The sequence below is a fragment of the Drosophila simulans genome, chromosome X (assembly GCF_016746395.2).
Source record: "Drosophila simulans strain w501 chromosome X, Prin_Dsim_3.1, whole genome shotgun sequence".
NCBI lineage: Eukaryota > Metazoa > Arthropoda > Insecta > Diptera > Drosophilidae > Drosophila > Drosophila simulans.
In genome coordinates, this window is record NC_052525.2 from 7463309 (window position 1) to 7483916 (window position 20608).

Here is a 20608-nt window from a genome sequence, read left to right on the forward strand (position 1 = left end):
TGAAAATAAGACTCTGTTAATAATAATACAAGAGAATGTAGATAATTGCACTGGTTCATCGAACATGTTACATTGTCCGGTCTACATTTTGCGACTGTTTAAATACACCTTGAAACGAATTATATAGATGCAATCGATTTCATAAAGAACTCCAAAAACAATATATATAGATTTTATCGAGTTACTGCACGATTCTTAAGTATAGTTTTGGCCACCATCCCTGGTCTTACAAGCCTATCGATAAGCCAGCCCTGAGGCAACGTTGCCACACGTGCTAAAATGTGTTTTGTTTTTCGATTTTCCAAATAGCCGGTAACGCCACTGCTTTGTTGCAACACGTGTAGCGATTAGAAATTTTGTTGCCTTTATTATTACACTTGATTTTTGACAATATCCGGGCAAAATGGGTAAGCCGAAGAAGGCCAACGTGGCAACGATAAAAAATGTGAATCTGGAGAAGCAGATCACCGAGGGCAGGGTAGCTAAAAACAAGAACAAGGATAAGGTCAAACTGCGGGCCGAGGAATCGGCGGTAAGAATCCTAGTTTGAACTGCATTTCGTGTTTTTAAACAAATTCTTTCATAATGTAACACAGAACATCGATGCCAGGAGCAGTCAAAAGATCCTGGCCGCGGCCAAGCTGCAGCAGTTGGAGCTGGACGAGGAGAACTTTCCCAGTCTTGTGGCCGTCAAGAAAGTCAACTTCAATTTGAGTAAGTGCGCAAAATGTCCCTATTCTATTCAAGCTAACCAACATTACCTTTCCTTACTTAGATGATGGCCATGTCCAGAAGGATGAAGAGGTCAACGAGACTGACTTCATGGCCGACCTAGACATGGACGACGACGATGTGGCCGCGTTCGAGCGCTTCCACAAGCCAGCACAGGAGGGCAAGCGTACGTTGCACCTCTCCAAGATGATCATGCAGAAGATCCAGGAGAAGGAGGCCGACATACACACTAAAATCTCTGACGAGGGCTCACTAAAGATCGAGGAGATCGACCCGAAAGTGAAGGAGATGTACGAGGGCGTGCGCGATGTGTTGAAACGCTATCGTAGCGGCAAGATCCCTAAGGCCTTCAAGATCATACCAAAGCTGCGGAACTGGGAGCAGATCCTGTTCATCACTGAGCCCCATAATTGGAGCGCTGCCGCCATGTTCCAGGGCACCCGCATCTTCTGCTCGGTGCTGTCGCAGGCAATGGCCCAGAGGTTCTATAACCTGGTGCTCCTGCCACGAGTTCGCGATGATCTCTGCGAATATAAGAAGCTCAATATGCATCTGTACAATGCACTGAAGAGGGCTCTATTCAAGCCGGCTGCCTTCATGAAGGGCATCATTCTGCCGTTGCTCGAGGGCGGCGATTGTACATTGCGCGAGGCGATCATTTTCGGCAGCGTGGTGGTCCGCAGCTCCATTCCCGTCCTGCACTCCTCCGCCTGCCTTCTGAAGATCTGCGAGATGGCCTATTCGGGAGCTAACTCCATATTCATCCGCTACTTTCTGGACAAGCGGTATGCTCTGCCCTATCGCGTCGTGGATGCCGCAGTCTTTCACTTTCTAAGGTTGGTATTCCCACTAAAATGCCTTTTGAAATCGAAATAACATGGTTTCTTGCAGATTCGAGAACGACAAGCGTGAGTTACCAGTGCTATGGCACCAGAGCCTGCTCACCTTTGCCCAGCGCTACAAGAACGATATATCCTCCGAACAGCGGGATGCACTGCTGCAGTTGCTTAAGTGAGTAAATCGAATGCTATTGAAACCCCAGAACTGTTAGTAAATTAATCGCAATTGCAGGAAGAAGAGCCATTTCAAGATTACACCCGATGTGAGGAGGGAGCTGCAGGCGGCCAGTTGTCGCGATGTGGAAATGATGGAGACGGATAATGGCCTGGCTGGGCAGCCAGCCAAGATGTACACGGATGCCGATGTGGAGTACGAGGGCTGAGGCGGTGTAAATTAAGGATAACTTTAAGATGATATTGTTTTACTATTTAATATCGGATAGTCGTTAAATATGTAAATATACCTACATATGCAGTGAAAATCAAATGCAGATGTTTATTCTGTGGGAAAATGAAAGCCACTTCAGATGTTTTGAATGTTTTAATAGAAAAAACAAATGTGTGTGTTTGTGTGTGGTTTTTTTTTATACAATTTTGCATTAAGTTTTAGTTGCTTTTGGTTTTTTGCTTGACAATGACGGTATCTTTTGGCGCCGTCGCAGTCGCATCGGCTATTGACCAGACGCCCGCGTTATACATTATGTATGTAGTTTTATAATCTCAATTTTAAATGTAGTAATTATTAAATATAATTCTGTAACCAAAATCTTTCTAAAAGTTTCGTTTCGTCACTTTTTATTAGTCTCTAAGTATTGTTTCGTTATCTCACTCCAACATTTGTCTTGTTTTGTTTTGTTCTGTTCTGTTTTTCATTTGTGTTATTTAAGGGCATACTCCAAGGACCGATTCGGGTCGGGATCAATTTGAATAATTTACAATAACTACACTGGACCATTTGAAATTAGTTTACCCAAGTACTTAGGCCTCAAGCCTTATCAATAATTTCGTTTCTTAAATTTGATTACTTTTGTTTTTTTTTCCGTTTTTTTTTTTTTTTTTTGTGTGTTTCAAGCTGAGCTTTGATTTCGAAATACAATTTGTAAAGAGAGTGTGTGGTATGTATATAATAACCGATCTTAAAAGCAATATGAATTTGGAAAGCCGTCGGTGAGTAAGGATATCGATAGTTTTTCGGGGCTTTAAATACAAAGGCGGTGATCGTTTGAAGCGAAAGCTAAAGCCTAAGAAATAAACTGATATACTCGCATGTGGGGGAAGGGTACAGTGGACATTGGCTATGTGCATACCGAGTGATGGGTCCGCACCTTACGCCCAAATCGAGAAATGACAGTGGCAAGTATTCATTTGCTTCTTGTTCTTGATCGTGATTTATTTCGTTTAATTGAATTACTTTTAGGGATTACGGTTTTGGTTTTCGATTTCGATTTCGATTTCGATTTTGATTTTGGTTTTTAGGGACCGTTTTCAATCAAAGAATCAAGTATTTACCCATTGGTCCGAGTTGTGTTGTGTTTTCGACTTGAAAAAGATACAAATATACAATTAATTGGTTTTGCCTCAAATGGTCATTGGTTCCGCAACCGAATTAACAACAATTAAACGATATGTATCCATTTTGAATGGCACAGTTTTGTTAACGTTAAACATTTCCTAAGTGTTTCTCATTTACATTTCTAGATCGTGGATAAACTGAGGAAAACCCAACTACTGATCAAGCTCACGCACATACATATAATGTTTCGAATTATTTAATAATTTAACAACCTCTCTAGCTCTCCTCCAGTTATCGATGCACATAAGTATTCAAAAATCTGAGACAAGGATAAAAATCAAGGACTGAAAATGAGGGATAATTGAAGTACGATTTTGTTCGGTATTGATTATTATTGATTACGATTACGAATGATCCCAACTGATATGCTGTTTGATTTCAAGAAGCTACAACCATATTTTCATTAACAAGGCCTTGGATCGGAGGTGTATACTATACGTTAATCGGGATATAGAATACACACGAGCGTTGTGGAAATATTAATATTCCGGTGATGCGACCTTTGGAAGGCGATCCGAGTGAGAAACAATTATGCTTTAACCTTTGGACCTTACGAATCTAGGTATGTATGCATGCATGTATATCCATAATGACGTGGACGTAACAAAGAGCTAAATGGATACGTTAGATGCAATAATGTGTATGTGTGTATATAAGATCAATATGTTAGCCAACATAAACACGGCCGTTTGGTAGTACAATTCGATTCGATTATGATACTAATAATGTTATGTTCTAGCGCTAAAAATCAATTTCTCATCTATATATTTCGCGTACGCCCTTACTAGTTACGACTTTTTCATTTCACTTTCATTTCCGTTTTTTGTTTGTTTCGTTTTGCTTTCGATCTTTCGATTTCCGCTTTTTTTTTTCCTTTTAAATACACTTGACTTAAGCTTAGTATTCGGTTTATGCTATGTATCGTATGTTAAACAACCCATGATTAGAGTAAAAGTCGAAAATGCAATCCTGGACAAGACTCTTTTGGTGTATGCATTTCCCGCGCCACAATCTGGGATCTACGATCCCCGGATTAGGCTGCGTCGTCATCGTCTTAATTCCCATCCCCATCCCCACACCCGTCCCAGGCCCAATCCCCGCTCCATTCCGGCTACGGAAATCGAACCGGAGATGCAAACGTACACTAGAAATAACACAACCATTGTGGAGGCGTCGGCCTTTTGGCGGCTTCCGTTCGCATGCTGCATGGCGGCTGGCTCCTCACCTGGAATTCCGGATTCTAAATGAATACCACAAAATGAGTTTGCTCACTTACCGTTCAGCACATGGACCACCACCGTCTCCGTAATCTCATTGCCCAGCATGCAGGTGTAGTTGCCCGTGTCCTGGCGATTGGCATTGGCGATATACAGGCGACTCAGAGCTCGTCCTGGCAGCATGTCCGTCTTGACACTACAAATGTATCAAATGCATGGTTATTAAATTATTAATTATTATTATTATTATTATTATTAACTACGAATCCTACCTGATTCCTCCGCGACTAGTATCGTAGTTGAGCAGGCGCGGTCCGTGCCGCCAGGTGATGTAGGAGGAGGGATGCGGAATCTTCGAAATGACGCACTGCAGCTCGATGGTGCTGCCAGCCTTGTAGTACTTCTCCGGCGTGGCCGAGCCCCGCTCGTCGAGTATCTCCACGTGAGGAACTGCGGGTGGATAACGGATGAGATCAGCATGGATCATCAGTTGTTACTTTGCAAGCCGAGAGCAGTTGCTCACCAATTATCGTAAGGTAAACGAGCAGGACGAGCGGCGGATGCGAGGACACCTGGCACTCGTAGGGACCCTCGTCCCGCTCGTTGGCGAACTGGATGAGCAGCTTCCAATCGTTGGGCTCCTCGAACTCCAGCGAATACCGCGAGTCGCCGCTATACGTGTGCTGGCCAAAGGTGATCAGGGTGAGGTCATCGCCACGGCGCCGCATCCAGGACACCGTCTTGCCCTGCAGATCGTTCACCCGGCAGTGCAGATAAACGCTGGACGAGAGCTGGGTGCTGATGTTTAGCGTGGTGTACGGATCGGCGAAGAACGGGAACGGCTCGTGGGTGGTCGTTTCGGTGACCTCCAGCTCCTCATCCTCGGGCGTGTCGGTGAACGGCGACGAGAACTCCTGCCAGAAGTTCTTCGGAAACGTGTCGAATGGATCGCCAGCTCGCGGTCGTTTCACTAGTTCGAAAAAACAATAGATATAGTTAAAATATATATGAAAATCATATAAAATATAAAATAAAATGCACTCAGCTAAAGTCACGTATAAAAGAAAGTAATTTCGCTTATCTTTAACAAATAATGCTTGCACACTAAGTAGTAAAATGTTTTATGTAAAAATATAATCATTTTTCACTTGGGTAATCCGCAAAGTAAACAAAAGAACTTAATCTTCAGCTGAAAACTGCCAAAGTTTGAGTTGGGTAAAAGTTTGCAATGTGATTATGGCGAAAATAGAAGGCATGAGGTGGACACTCACATGTGGTCGACGTGGAGCCCGAGCCGATGTGATGGAGTGAGGAGTATATAATCGCCAGTATCCAAAACAGCCTCGATCTCATCACTGCAACGGAGTGTCTTCATATGCCGACTTACGGGATACGGTAACAGGATGCGGGATGATGCATCGACTGGCGCCACTCGCCGCAGGATATGCACATATGAACGAACGCCCCTCTAAACTGTTCTATATCGATCCAAGTCCAACTGCATCAGCGTCCCACTGCATCGCCAGCGAGGATTCCACGGACTTCACTTCGCTTCGCTTATCGATTGCCCTGCGGCAATATATTGCTGGACATATTGCACTCAAGTATCTGCTTTTCCAGAGTGTCCTTTTCGATTATATATGTATATTTACTTTTTTTTTCTTCTCTTTTTTGTTGATTTCTTTGCACACTTTTCAGCGCGCGGATGGAGGCTGGAGGGATAGGAATGTCGGACAATTGGAAAATCGGAAAAGCGCTTATTAACCAGCTCGTGTTGCGTGTGTATTTATCCTTTTGCAACTGCTGCTCGGATGGCCAATAAGCGGGAATGTAGGTCAGGGCATCCTCTGCGCATGGCCAGCATCCGCATCCCTATTATTTCATCCGAAGGAATCCCTCTACCCGAGCAACAACAACAAATAGCAGACGCCACTCACCTCTCAAGCTCAAAATATTGCAATCTTCGGGGTTGTTTTAAAAACGAAAAGACTTTAAAATGACTTCTTTTGTTTGCATTTGTTCAGGAGAAAAGCTCTTTTCAAATCGGCGGATGCTTCTGATAAATATTTAACAATATAAAAGTTGTTTTTGCCGGTCCTTCGGCGTTGTTGTTCCCTCACCCACACTTGCTTCGGCACTGAATCCGCTCCGAAAGTCCAGCATCTCTCTCGGCATTCTTGCAATCCAGGGATTTCGACCCACTAAACGAGGTCCTTTGAATCTGTATAGCTCTGCATGCGGATAAATGGGGAGATTGAGCTCAGAAATACTTGTATTTTACTATTTCTTAAGCGCCAAGAGTTAAAATATAGATAAACTACCATTCCTTTATTGACAAATTAAGCTTCAAGTTCAAAATTCGATAAGTAACCGATACTTATCGATAGGCAAAGGATTACCCTCCCACATAAGCGATTCGCTATAGCCATCTCGCTCCGTCAAAAATTTACCGTTAATATAGCGGGCGTTACTCAGAACATGAAAAATATTAAACGACTTTAATTGTAGCATTCGCTGCGTTAAATTGTTTATCGCACTTTCTGCTTCCTGCGCATGTGCAGGAAATAAGTGAGACTAATTCGGTGGTTGCCCCATTTTGGCGTGTATTGGTGAGAGCATAGAACTTACACTGCCCTCCTATGATATATGCATGCCTTTTTCGCTTTTAAATATACTAATAAATATACTAGTTAACAGAAGGATATACAGTAATAAAATTAAACCAAGAACCTGTGAACCCTTAAGCGAAAAACTATTGCTGAATTTAATTTTCATCTCCCTATTGAAATCGTTTAGTGCAACATAACGGTTCTTGGTGTGATTAATTTTTGCGCGCACTGTTTGCAGCCGCCCTTATCTTTCGTATTTTGGTAGTGTGCGTGAACGCTATGAAATGACATAAGTGGGCACACACACACAGGCACACACCCCCTGAGGGGGGCACATGGATACGAAAAAGAACCGTTCATTTGCTTTTGTGCCGTTGACAATTGACATTCAATCGCTTTTTCCATTTGTTTTTATTTTCCCCTCTTCTACCCTAAGTTTCTCCTTTCGAAGAAAACGCATTTGGAATACAAATCAGGCGAAAAACACGCGTACAAAAATCGAGTAATCGAAAATCAGTGGCGATTTCGAAGGGTGTGTATGTGTATAGAATTACTACAACACACCACAAATACAGTTCGAAAAGGCAGCGCAGTCGGCAGAGGCGAAAAAAAAAGCAGCGGCGTCAGCATTTCCATTTCGGCATTGCAGCTCGAAAATCGTAGAATCAGAAACTAATCAGCCGGCAGAGGCTATAGCAGTCGCCCGATCGCAATCGCGCCATATAGTACAGACAATAGGTACCATTGCCTAGGAGTACCAGGAACCAGGAACCACTAATACCCATCAACGCCATGGAGGAGAACAACTCGCAAGTACTGAGCCTGCTGGGCGGTCTGGCCATCGGAATCGTTGGCTTCCAGGTCTTCCGGAAGGTCCTGCCCTGGATTTACGCCAATGTTGTTGGCCCCAAGGTCTTTGGCTCCTCCGTGGATCTCTCCAAAATGGGCGAGTGGGCAGGTGAGTCAGTTGCCATGGAAAAACATGCCGGCAAAGAGCGGAAACGGGGTCGATTCGAGTGCACAGTGAAAAAATACATAGTCCGTTTGCTAACGATGTGTAGTTAAAAAGATTAAAGACCCTTTTACAATTAAATTGTGAAGAAAAGGAATTTCTAAATTGCCAACACTACTTTCAAGTTTTCCAATTTTGCATTGACCGCTTGAAGGAATAAACTACACTATACAAAGCCACCTTTGAAATCTTTTCAATATGCATATGTAAGTTCATAGTGGAATACCTGGACTTGAGTACTTTTTTCACTGTGACCGATAAGATCGTTCCCCACGCCCCATAAATCCACTGATAACCCACAGAGCTATTGGCTAACTTTTTCGACTTTCAGTTGTCACCGGGTCGACCGATGGAATTGGCAAGGCCTACGCCAAGGAGGTATGTACACATAGATGACACGGAAGACCTGACCCAATCTTGACCAGCGCAAGCAAAGTCCGTCCAAGTTCGATCGATGATTATAGCAAAACGGGAAACGGGTCAAGCAAACAAACAAACAAACAAACCAACAGAAAACTATAGTAATAATGAGCAATTAGTAATTACTAATTACCGAATTGAGTGTCGCCCACGATGACTTGGACATTGGTTTAGCGGTCGCCAATGCATTAGCCAAGTGAATCTGCACTTTGAAATCGATCTTCAGTCAACAGTCCAGTCGCAAACAGTCCCTAATAGTGTTTGCTTGACTGCAAATCGCTACATTTGCTGCCTTCGCACTTGTACTTTTCGTTATTTATTTTTACAAAGTGCAATCGCAGTTGATTTTTCTACCTTTCGTAGTAATTTTTTTTTTTTACACAAACTTGGGGCAATCGAAGCTAGAAGCTATAAGGGAACACGTGTCCCCTGAATGGCAATTACTTTATGGGGTGGAGCACAGGGCCCCGATCGAAGCTTGGGCCAAATTAGCATTCGTCGTGCGTCGAACGCACAGAAAATGGTTCAATGTTCACACCAAATTTCTATTTATATACACGCTTAGTATACTCAAATGACTTCCTGTTCTTGAAATCTCCGCGTTACTCGGCTTTGAAACTCCTGCTTTAGGTAGAAACATTCAGTGTTCCCTCGCACCATTGCTTTTTACCTCTGACCAAAGAATTTGCTATCCAAAAGTGCGTAAATATGGGCGGGCTAATAAATATTTAATTACTTTCAGCTGGCTCGCAGGGGCTTAAAGCTGGTGCTGATTAGTAGATCCCTGGAGAAACTGAATGTGGTGGCCAAGGAGATAGGTAAGTCTGCTCACTAAATTACAGTTAACAACTCCAACTAACTGCTCATTGCGGTCTACTTTCAGGCGATAAATACGGTGTGGAGGTGCGTGTGATCGATGTGGACTTCACCGGCGGTGCCGAGATCTACGATAAGATCCGCGAAAAGACCACTGGCCTGAATGTCGGAGTGCTGGTCAACAACGTGGGCATCAGCTACAGCCATCCCGAGTACTTCCTGGACTGCTACAAGTCCGATCCCCAGTTCCTGCGCAACATTGTGGCTGCCAATATCCACTCGGTGACGCACATGACCGCACTTTTTCTGCCCGGCATGATTAGCCAGCGACGTGGTGTGATCATTAATCTGTCGTCCACTGCCGGAGTCATTCCCAATCCGCTGCTGAGCGTGTACAGTTCCACCAAGGTGAGTGGATACCATCAGAAGTGATAGTAGGCTAATACTAACACCTTTATTTTGCAGGCCTTTGTGAACAAATTCAGTGATGACCTGCAGACGGAGTACAAGGAGCACGGCATCCTCATCCAGAGTGTCCAGCCGGGCTTTGTGGCCACAAATATGTCGAAGATCCGAAAGGCTAGCGTGTTTGCTCCCTCGCCGGAGACGTATGTCCGCTCGGCGCTGTCCACCCTGGGCATTGCCACCCAGACGGCGGGCTATCTGCCCCATGCCCTGCTCCAGCTGGTCATCCACTTTACGGAGGCGGTGTTCGGCGAACAATTCGCACGCAACATCGTTTTGAAGAACATCCTGGGCACCCGGAAACGTGCCCTGCGCCGCCTGGCCAAAGAACAGTAGACTATTGAGGATGGATACGGCGGAGGAGGCATTTAATGGGAATCGGTTGGGATGACGAGTGGGTCAGTTGGGTTGTGGGGAAAATCCGGCTAGTCAAATAGCTTACGTAATCACCGCGTGTCATACGAATCCACAAAAAGATAGCTTGAAATACCAAAAAACAAAAAAACAAATTTTTTCCGAAATAAACTAAGCTTAGTTAGTTTTTGTCATTAATCAGCATTGAAGATTCGCAAGCAGCCATGTCATGTAAACAATAAAAAATGTGTATAAACACAGAGTTACTAGATATATGTATATATCTAGTTTATAATGATAAATAACGTCTTTTATTTGCAGCCCTTTATTTTTATTTAACTAAATTTAAAAAATGAACGCATTAAGATTTTATAATAGGCATATGAATATTAAATATGGATATTCTATAAACTTATTTATTTTGTATATTATTTTACTTTTTCTATTTGTGCTTTTATTTGTTTTCGCTAGCGATTTCCCTTTTCCACTATGATTTTCCATTTATTTCGGATGTATAATTTTCGAAATCCAATTTGAATTTGAATTGGCTGTGTCGATAACGGCTATAGCTATCGATTGGTCATCGATAGGCTCGCCCTTCGGCTAATCGGCGAGATGGGAGTGAGAGAAAGAGATACAACATTTCGCGCAGGGCGAAGAAGCAAAGCAAAGGGCAAAATTCATAAACATAACAGTAAAGATAGTGGATAGCCGGGCGTGAAATGGAATGAATCGGATTCATGACGTGACGTGTTATCAGGGCCAGCCCAATCCCAACTGCGCAGCAGCAGCGACAGCAACAACAATAATATCACATGAAGCTGAATCGAAGGAGCGTGTAATCAGTAATCAGAGTCGCTTGTTTTGATTTCCTTTCCTCGGAAACGAATCAACACGAAACCAGACGAGACGATTCGAAACGAAATGAAATCAAAACTCCGCTCCGGATAAAGCTGGTCAATCCAATCAACTTGTTGCGGATCCGCAGCGTCAGCCAGTATTGATTTAGCGCATATTGCCGACAGTTGTGGTTCCGATTCCGATTCCCAGCCAGCTGTCTCTCTGTCCATATATTTCAATATACGACGGACGCTTCTCCAAAAGCCGATACAATACTGTGCGATACCATATTTGTGTTCGTTTCTCATTCGTTGACGGGCGAGGCGTAGGAGGCGGTGGAGAAGAAGAAGGAGAGGCCGTCGACGACGGAGCAGGAGAAGGAGGAGGAGGTGGTGGACACCAGACCAAAGCGGAATTGACGCAATTGTTGAGAACTATTTTTAATGGTCAGCGGGTCGAAAATGTACAAAACTCATCAAATATTCAAACGACAAGTAGGCAATAAGGTGAGGAGGCAGTGATTCGGAAGTCCCGAATCGGAGTCAATTGGTCGATGGAATCAGAGGAGTACGCAGTGGACGCCATGGAGAATCGCCGTTTGCCACTGTTTCCCATCGAACCGGAGCCATCCGTAACGGCAACGCAGCGCCTGACGCTTCTTGCCACCCGGTAAGTCCATACAAATAATGTCCAATCAAATACATATATTGGATACGGACTAGCCCTGAAATCCCTTACAGACTACTACGTGCACTGCAATTAAATTGGAGGATTATTATTTCGGGCATCACGCTTACATTGCTGGCCGTCATCTGGTATTATCCCACCTTCTTTCTGTTCTTCGCCTTCGTGGTCTATTCTCTGGTCTTGGTCTTTGCGGGTAAGTCTTCCGCTTTCATTCCAGGGCGTTTTCGAATGGAAATATGGCGAATGAGTCACCTTATCGGGCGCAATCAGTTCCGAACGAGCGTCTAATTAAAATTGCCAAATATCTAATTGCCCTTATCTCGCCGACAGCTGTGGCGGGAACCGTCTATATCCATTATATATTCACCACCAACGAGCCGACGCCACCAAGTCGCGTGCCCTCGCGATTGCTCTACAATGCCACCAAGTGAGTAGCGGACTTTGTTCGATATGATATATATGTATATCTCTATCTCCATTGACCCGCAGAAGCAACATCTTCGATCTGCCCAAGCCCATTAAGAATCCATCGAATTTGCCCCTAATTTTTGGCAAAACAGTGGACCTTCAGCTCCAGCAGATCATTGAATATGTGCTGCGCGATTTTATGCTGCCCTGGTTGGGCTATGTGGTCACCAAGCCCAAGCTGATCAACGATGTTGTGCGCGAAGATCTGTGGAACGCAATACAGAAGATCCACGAGCGCGCCCTCAGAATGGACGCCGCCAAGATCATAGCCGTGGACATGGTCAACCGGGTGACAGTGCATCTGGAGAAGATTCGCATCGCAGAGGCCAGAGCGTAAGTTCTCCACCTTAACCTGTCTAAGTATCCACCTACTTAACAGTAGGTCAAAAACCTTTCCAGATAAGTAATGTATAGCAAAGATATCGGATTATTCCAATACATTTTTTTGATTGCGCTTAAACAAAGAAATGCAAGGAGGATGATTGTGATTGGATATGATAGATAAAATTAGCAATTCGACTCTTTGTTTAATACCTTTACCCACTAATGCTTAATGCTTTGTCATTTCGTGTAAAAATGCAGTGAACAGAATTAAATGTAATTTATATGCCTCAGAGAATGGTCATCAACCACAAATCATTAAATTGGTAATCAATAAGCAGAATGGCAACAGCTGCGATTACTTTGCATTCCATTGTTCAACGATTCAGTTCTATAATAGATATATAATAATTATATACCTATTTCTAGAGCTGAAACCAACACGCCGCCAGTTTTTAGTACAAACTCGTACCTCGCCGACGAGGAGAAGGAGATGGAGTTCCTGCGCAAGCTTTGCGAGATTATGGTGATCCTGCTGCTGCCACGCGGTTACTCCCTGCCGCCATTGAAGGTCTTGCTCAGCGAGATTCTCTCCTACAAAAGTAAGTACTATTGCAGCTTAATAAGGGATACGTTTTACACATTATCCTGTTTTATCCGCAGTTTTCTTTCCGATGATCAAAATGCTGACAGCACCGGACTACATCAACCAGAAGGTGGTCCAAAACATTGAAACTCGCTTGGCAGCGGCGGCCATGAGCAAGAGGAGCTACGAGTATGCAGCCAGCTTCGAGGATTTCCTTAAAATCATCAACAACTCGGGCAACCTCGAGGAGCTATCGCTCATCCGCAAGAGCATAGTAAACGATCTGATGCATGCCACCACCATGCAGAATCTGCAGCGTGCCAAAGGCCTCGATCCGTATCACGAGGACCACTCGCTCTCTAAGTCGGAGCTCACAGCCGCCGTCCGACTGAAGCGCTACGTCCGCCAACTCACAATGGCTAAGGGCGAGTGCGAGAAGAACCTGGCCAAGTTCGGCTGGAACGGCAACTACTCGAGTGATATTGTAAATAAACTTTAGCAATCTCCATATCCACAACACTGATAAACGTAATTATTATTTGCAGGACCTGACACTGGTCGAGATCCTGAACACTGCGGTTGGCCGGCGCTACTTCACCCTGTTCCTGGAGCCGCTGAAGGCTAGCGCTCTGATTGGTTTCTACCTGGCCGTGGAGGAGATCAAGCACGCGCACAAGTCGGCCAGCCATCAGCTGGGCACGGAGATCTTTTACACCTACATCAGAGTGCCCAAGTCAGAGATCCAAATTGACAAGCACGAACGCAAACTGATTGAGACGTTCCTGCTAGGGGATGCCGAGCCTGACATCTTCTACGACATCCAGCGCAACGTACTACGCACGCTGGAGGAAAAGTACTATCCGCCATTTGTGCTCAGCGATCAATATCGTCAATTGAAGGAGGCGCTGGACTCCAATGAGATTGCAGATACCACGCTCGTAATGTGTCATAACATTGGCGATGTCCCGGAGCCGCTGGCGGATGAGCAACAGGGCGCGTCGGATGGACTTAATGGCGGAGCTGGTGGTGCCATCGATGTGGCCGCCCACACATCTTATGCACGACGAAAGTTGGAACAAATACAGGAACGGATTGATAAAAAGAACCAGGCGCTGGACGCCCTTAAATATTCCGTGAAGCCGGAGTCCAAGGTGCTGACCATTCTCGAAAAGGAGATGGAATGGCTGAAGAGCGAGAAGCGTCAGACAGAGGCGCATTTGCGTCGCACGGACGCCTGGACAGAGCATCTGGGCAAGTGGAAGGCCACCATCCAAAGTGTAGAGGTGAGTGCTCCATCTCTGAGTGAATTTATCAGTCATTTTCAATTTCTTTGCATTGTTTAGGTCTCCGATGAGAAAGAGTCCTTGCAGTTTATGATCTTGGTTCATGTGGACGAGGATATTAATGCCCCAGTACAACCGACTTCATCCAAAAACGGTGACAGCGGCAATGCCAATCTACGTAAGCGACCGTCTGGCATTTCCAGTGGTTGGGTAGTAATGCGTTCCCTAAATCAAGTCCATGTATGTATTCCCTTTAAGATTCTTTAGTCTCACTCTCACTAACATTTTGGTTATGATTGAAGGAACTACAACGGAAACTGAGACACGTGAGCTCCAACCTGAAGGCCATCGACCTGCCCACGAACTTTAAGTTCTTTTTTCTGAAAACAGATCGACACGGTCAGGAAAAGGCCAAGTCACAGATCCAGAAGTTTTTGAATGTAAGTTAAATTTTTTCTTCTACACCATGGATAAGTTTGTAATTGCATACTTTTTGGCCACTTAGTTTATCCTGGAGGACGATCATTTGAATGGCAGCGAGGCCATCTACACGTTTCTTAGCCCAAGTTCCGACCACCTGAAGCAATCGCTGCCCTCGCCAAAGAAGTCAAAATTCTCGCTATCTACGCTATTTCGCAGCGATGCTGGCAAAGCTCACGAGGCCAGCAAGGCAACCGATCCGTTTTGGGGTCTGCAGCGCGATGACGAGGATATATCCACCTATTTGGACGGCGAGTCAGGCGGTGACGCTAAAATGCTAGCAGCTGATCTTGATAGCAAGGATTCAATAGCAGAACCGATGTACGCTCTAATGGGCGAAATCTTCGACATGGGCGGAGTTTTCAAGTGGTTGCGTAAGAGTCTCATCTCGTTTGTGCAGATCACATACGGCCGTACGATCAATCGACAGATCCGCGAATCGGTGGCCTATCTCTTTGAGGAGTCTATGCTGCACAACTACTTTTCGGCCATCCTCAAGTCATTTTGGCCAGGCGGCGTTCTTGCCTCCGCCTATCCGACGCGATCCGAGGATATGCGCGAAATGACCACAACGGCGGCCAAGGCGCTACTCACCGATCACATACCGGAGGTACTGTGCAACCTGGTCGGTGCACAGGCTGCCAAACGGGGTGTCCTTAAGGTTTTCGATGCCCTGCAGAATCCCGCCTACAACAAGCAGCTATTCTACGTGAGTATAGAAAAGGTTTCATTGTTCATATATCCAAGTATACAATTTGTATCTCTAATTTTCAGGAGCTGCTGGAGATACTTATGATTGAGTTCTTTCCTGAAATTCGACAATTGCGCGTCAGCAATTCCAATGGAACCAAGTTAAATACGGCCACTGCTGGAGCGGCAGCTGCGTCTGCCGCTGCGGCACTGGTGGCTGCCACGGCATCAGCTTCGCTGCCCTCGCTTAATCATAGTGGTGGCGGTCACAGTGCATCCGCGGGGGGTCACCAAAACCATCAGGTATCTTCGTCGGCCAGCGGATCCTCAGCTGGGGGTAGTGGCGCCACCGGTATTAGTGCCGCATCGCACCACCAATCGCACTACCACCACGCATCCCACCACCATCAGCAGCAGCAGCACCAGCACCACCATTCGCAAGCGGGCAGCTCGAAGTGAAGTGAAGTGAAGAAGCCCCACTTCGTTTTAGATTTTACTTTAACCTAAATGCCTTTTTTTTTATTAATGTTATGTTTCGTTTGATTTTACGTTCGATGTTTAATGCTCTCCCTCTTTCTAAACGGTGGATATTGTTGATTAAGCCGAGGAAAGGGATTACAAAGAATAGTTATGTAGAACACAACACAACTCAGTAGTACCAGTATCATTCCCTGTACAAATGCAGACTTACAATCCATTTGAATTCAGTCCTTGTTGATTCGTTCGTCCATCACTTCCTGTAGCCAGATTTGTTTGTTATGTGTATATGTCTGTACATAGGTCAGTATTAAGCGTTGTACCAAATCGTTGTTTATATACTCGTATAGTAAAATTTGACAGTCAGTTTGGATTGATTTTAATTATAGTTTAGTAGCAGATATTGAGCCCAAAGTTGCGTCTGCAGCTGCCGGTGAGTCGGTGCTTGTGATTCCCATGCCGCGCCAGCTGTAGATCCATCCTCCCCACAAAAATATTATAGAAACACAACAGGTGAGGCAATAGGCGTCCCAAACAGTGCGTTCCATGGCCATAAGGCAACTAGAGGTCACAACTTTCCTTACTTTCTTTAATGAACCTAATTTATTTTAATTTTATCAGGTGATACTTCAAAGTAAAGCTCTCATTTTTGTAATTTATGGTTTATAGTTTACTTTCGTATTGACACACATTGTATCAAAATTATTTAATTGTTGCGCACCGATAACCATCAATTAAAAATTGTATTTGAAATTTCCTAACTGACCAAAATTGGTAATGGTATCAAATAATCTTAAAGACTAAGCGTTGCTAGAGGCTGTCTTAACAAACCGAACGTTTGATAACACAATAAAACAGTCGCAAGTCAGGACTTTAAAGAAGCATTAATCCTAAAGCATTTGTGGTAATTCAACTGCATTTTGATACCATGTTAAAACACACTATTCGAAATTAGAAAATTTAGAAATCAGTTTTGTGGACCTGAAACGCCCCGTAGAGACACCCACCCAACACCACCACCACCACCACCACTACCCAAAGACACCGGCACCTTCTGTAGCACTAGGCAAAATGACACTTAGACGATTCATCCCAATGAGCCAAACGTATCCCACTTAGGACCCACATTCAGAGTTTCGAGGCGCTTTCAATCTATTTATGTATTGCAGTTGTACACTTTTATGTGAAAATGCGAAATAAAGATCGCTATTTATGTAGATGTTCACCAGTATTTGAATGGGACCACCACATACACTTAGAAAACAGCCATATTTGCAACAAGCTTTTTCAGGGGAATGGCTTGCATGTCGACGACCACAACGACGAGATGATTGCGCAATCCCACCGGCTTTTTGATCATCAATCTTACCTCGAAGTATTTCAGCAGAAAGCGCCACTTTAGCTCGCTTTTCTCGCGCTCCGCCAGTCGCTCGAAGTCTTCTGCCCGAAGTCCCAGGATACGTTCTGCTGGATGCCCAGCTAACCGGGCTTCGACGAGAGTGCCGGTCTGGTCGGATAAATGAATGTTGATATTAAAGTAGGTAATTGTTCGTTGTTCATCATTGCCCAGTAAAAAATACTCCTGGCAGGCGTCCGAGGCGCAATCTTGCAGGTTCCGTGGTATATGTCGTTGACAGGCAGTGCTGTAAAGTAAAAGGGGGTTTAAGAAGATGCGTTGTAAAGTATGTAACAGGAAGGAATGGGGATGTACAACACCTACCACTTCCTGTTGATGTGGGAGGTCAATCCATCCAAGTCGAACTTGGTGACCATCCCATACAGCACTGCAGTAAACTGATCTATGGACGGATCCTGTAGTTCGCCCTCGGCGCGTGAATATATCTGTCTAACCGTCATCTGCGCCTGAATGCTGGCAACTGAAAGTAATGCAGAAAGAGATATAGTATATAATAATCCTGCATTAATTACCCTTCACTCACCTGCAGGCACGTTGTCCAGCTCTGCCTGATCACAGCCACTAAAAGATGTCAGAGGCACAGTGGCGGCGAAAGCTAGCAAGAGGCGGCAATCATCTCCAGCCGCCTGAGGATTTTCGCAAATAAGTGTGCAATTGGAATGAGAGAGCACGGGAGAACAATGAAAGTTCGAGTAGGAAACACGCACGTCGATCAAATGAAGGACAGTGCGACGTGGCTGCCATAGCTGGGCCCGTTGTATCCAGTCGGGTTGCCAAACGGAGAGCAGCATGCCCTCCGGATAGCTTGCATCGATCACGATTACCTCCAAGCACTGCAGCAGCTCCTGAACCTCACTTAGTGGCGCCTGCAGCTTTCGCTTAATCTGACGCACTGGACGCACTGCAGCCACTACTACCAGTAGATTCACATTGGTGGTGATTATTTTATCGGGGGATCCCAAGCCGGAACGCACATCCGCCAGCTTAAGTACCGCGCCAAGTGGCCTTATGGGCTGCTGGAGTAACTGCTGGAGAATTGCTATTTGGTCAGAGTCGTCGTTGTTGTGGCGCACCACATAGCCGGATCCTTCGTTGACCACCAGGGCGCAGGAGACCGTCGCTTGGGGCTGATAACGCTGTTCTCCCGGAACAGCAAATGGTATGGACATCACTTTGGCGCCCACAATGTCCACCACATGGCCGATCTGCAGCATGGCAGCGTACTCATCCACACAGGCCCTCTGGCCCCAGCACTTGCAATTGGTCAGGTGATTGGGGGAATCTCGGATGGTCAAGGTGAGCACCCCTCGTTCGGTGCCACTCATCTTGTCGTAGAAGACGTTCGGCGAAGATTTTGACACAATCAGGGCAATGGTGGAGAAACGGGTCATTGTGGGACGCATCTCTACCAATCGCTGGAACTTAACACGCCTTGCCATTGAAATTATTTAAGAAATCGCGAACAGTCAGATTGCAGTGCTCAAGAAAACCGTTACATTGTCGTTACCGCCGATTAGTAGTTATCGATGTTTGTAGTGATGACACACCACAAATGGCGGTAGTTTCAGTTCGTAACAGAACGTATTGCTAACAACTTAGTTTGATAAAACAATAATTAAAACATTTACAAGAAGTTGTGCTTATTCAATGTAACCTTGCAATCGATAATAATCGGATGGCATCCGAATACCAACCGTACCATCCCTAATAAGCTGACACACACTACGCATATGGGCACCAGCGCACGCACACACACACACAGAGGGGAACGGCACAGATTTACTGCGTTAAACAAACTCACTTGTCGCACTTTTCCACGAATGCCAGTGCGCTGAAAGTGAAACCCATCCTCCGGAGCAAAGCAGGATTAGCCAGGACAACCGTTCAGCTCAGTGCCCCAAAAACATTTGATTGGAGGAGCAACAGTCGAGCAACCCGCGACCCGCAGTTCCACTCTTGGCAGCCCACAGCCACTCAAAATGGTCAAGCTATTCGCGTTGAGCATCTTTCACAAGGGCGCCAGCGAGGCGCGACTCCTGAAGACCGCCTCGGACCTGCAGTCCTTCTCCTTTTTCCAACGTGGCACCGTCAACGAGTTCATGACGTGAGTATGCATGTGGATGCCATAGAACGGCGCAGGCTCAAAGAGTCATCAATGACGAGCACCCCCCCTAAACAACTCCTCCTCTTGCAGTTTCGCTTCGAAGACGATTGTGGAGCGCACACAGCCGGCCCTGCGGCAATCGGTGAAACAGGATGCCTACATGTGTCATGTCTATGTGCGGGCGGACAATCTGGCCGGTGTGCTGATCGCCGATCATGAGTATCCGCATCGCGTGGCGCACACGCTCATCACAAAGATTCTGGATGACTTTACGGCCAAGGTGTCGGCCGATCAGTGGCCCAATGGCACGGAGGCCACCATCTCATTTGACTTGCTGCCAGCGTTTCTAGCACGCTATCAAAATCCAGTCGAAGCGGATCCGCTGACGAAAATGCAAAACGACCTGGACGAGACGAAGATCATACTGAAGAATACCATCGAGGCGGTCCTGGAGCGGGGCGAGAAGCTGGACGACATGGTCAGCAAATCGGAGAAATTGTCGCTGCAGAGCAAGGCGTTCTACAAGACGGCGAAAAAGACTAACTCCTGCTGCAGCTTCACCTAGACGCCAGCTGCACCTCTCATTACCCCCACCACACGCGAATCCTCTCAAGCAGCAACCACAACAGGAAACACCAGAAAATGCAAATCAAAGACAACACAAAGGATAATGGATACCACGATAACACCAACAAACTACAACCAAACAAACTCCAAGGGAGCGGTGCGACTTGGGTTTTGATGATTGCTTTTTATAAATGAATTAGTTAATTTTATATACTATATATATATATTATATTATATTATATACTGTATGAATAGGATGGCCAGTTGCCAGTTACGATAGTCCGCTAACCCAATGTCTACCTGTCTGTATATGTCTACGCTTTGGATATCTAAATGTTAATTACTACCAATACAGATTACGATCTTAACCCATGTGCTTAACATACTCCTCTCTTCACTTATCTGTTGTCACACGGAGGTCCGAAATTGACCCTTCGCTAGCTATTGATGTTGTGGGCTTTCTTATCGCCTCCCCGGCGGATCTATGTACACCAATCGGATCGGATGGCTGCACCTATGTATACACATGTAGTCGCACTTCCGATCCGGGCAACTGGCGGTCGGAATGTGTGGGCGTTTCAATAAAGAAGTATTATGGGAAATGTGATTGGAACAACCAAGCTTGTTTTTATTGCTCACATACAAACCTTA

The 20608-nt window shown here is 45.3% G+C and overlaps 6 protein-coding genes across 7 annotated transcripts; 4 read left to right on the plus strand and 2 right to left on the minus strand.

Annotated features, from left to right (window-relative positions):
- Positions 1-257: 257 nt before the first annotated feature.
- On the plus strand, positions 258-2058 carry LOC6725390 (bystin). Its single transcript, XM_002106370.4, has 5 exons — positions 258-532; positions 597-714; positions 776-1568; positions 1624-1743; positions 1804-2058. The coding sequence occupies exons 1-5, from the start codon at positions 404-406 to the stop codon at positions 1952-1954; spliced, it is 1311 nt and encodes a 436-aa protein (XP_002106406.1). The 5' UTR covers positions 258-403; the 3' UTR covers positions 1955-2058.
- Positions 2059-2097: 39 nt separating this feature from the next.
- On the minus strand, positions 2098-6250 carry LOC6725395 (fibroblast growth factor receptor 3). The gene is made up of 5 exons (XM_039297627.2): positions 5633-6250; positions 4885-5331; positions 4634-4811; positions 4421-4557; positions 2098-4369 (listed from the first exon to the last, which is right to left on the minus strand). The coding sequence occupies exons 1-5, from the start codon at positions 5712-5714 to the stop codon at positions 4191-4193; spliced, it is 1023 nt and encodes a 340-aa protein (XP_039153561.1). The 5' UTR covers positions 5715-6250; the 3' UTR covers positions 2098-4190.
- LOC6725398 (protein hold'em) lies at positions 6036-18870 on the minus strand. 2 transcript variants are annotated; one of them, XR_006542102.1, is made up of 5 exons: positions 17810-18870; positions 17590-17746; positions 17239-17512; positions 6299-6592; positions 6036-6073 (listed from the first exon to the last, which is right to left on the minus strand). XR_006542102.1 is itself a non-coding variant. In XM_002106378.4 (3 exons), exons 1-3 carry the CDS (start codon positions 18723-18725, stop codon positions 17125-17127), a joined length of 1461 nt encoding a protein of 486 aa, XP_002106414.1. In that variant the 5' UTR covers positions 18726-18870; the 3' UTR covers positions 15915-17124. The 2 variants fall into 2 exon arrangements, 1 of the variants encoding a protein (XP_002106414.1); XM_002106378.4 differs by lacking the exons at positions 6036-6073; positions 6299-6592 and having other exon boundaries at positions 15915-17512.
- On the plus strand, positions 7319-10339 carry LOC6725396 (very-long-chain 3-oxoacyl-CoA reductase). Its single transcript, XM_002106376.4, has 5 exons — positions 7319-7928; positions 8314-8360; positions 9145-9220; positions 9286-9626; positions 9684-10339. The coding sequence occupies exons 1-5, from the start codon at positions 7763-7765 to the stop codon at positions 10017-10019; spliced, it is 966 nt and encodes a 321-aa protein (XP_002106412.1). The 5' UTR covers positions 7319-7762; the 3' UTR covers positions 10020-10339.
- Positions 10631-17086, plus strand: LOC6725397 (sorting nexin-25). Its single transcript, XM_002106377.4, has 11 exons — positions 10631-11546; positions 11618-11757; positions 11895-11991; positions 12054-12365; positions 12783-12955; positions 13017-13423; positions 13485-14222; positions 14283-14462; positions 14525-14662; positions 14728-15411; positions 15477-17086. The coding sequence occupies exons 1-11, from the start codon at positions 11431-11433 to the stop codon at positions 15849-15851; spliced, it is 3360 nt and encodes a 1119-aa protein (XP_002106413.1). The 5' UTR covers positions 10631-11430; the 3' UTR covers positions 15852-17086.
- A 384-nt stretch (positions 18871-19254) lies between the features above and the next one.
- LOC6725399 (synaptobrevin homolog YKT6) lies at positions 19255-20573 on the plus strand. The gene is made up of 2 exons (XM_002106379.4): positions 19255-19390; positions 19481-20573. Exons 1-2 carry the CDS (start codon positions 19266-19268, stop codon positions 19953-19955), a joined length of 600 nt encoding a protein of 199 aa, XP_002106415.1. The 5' UTR covers positions 19255-19265; the 3' UTR covers positions 19956-20573.
- Positions 20574-20608: the final 35 nt, after the last annotated feature.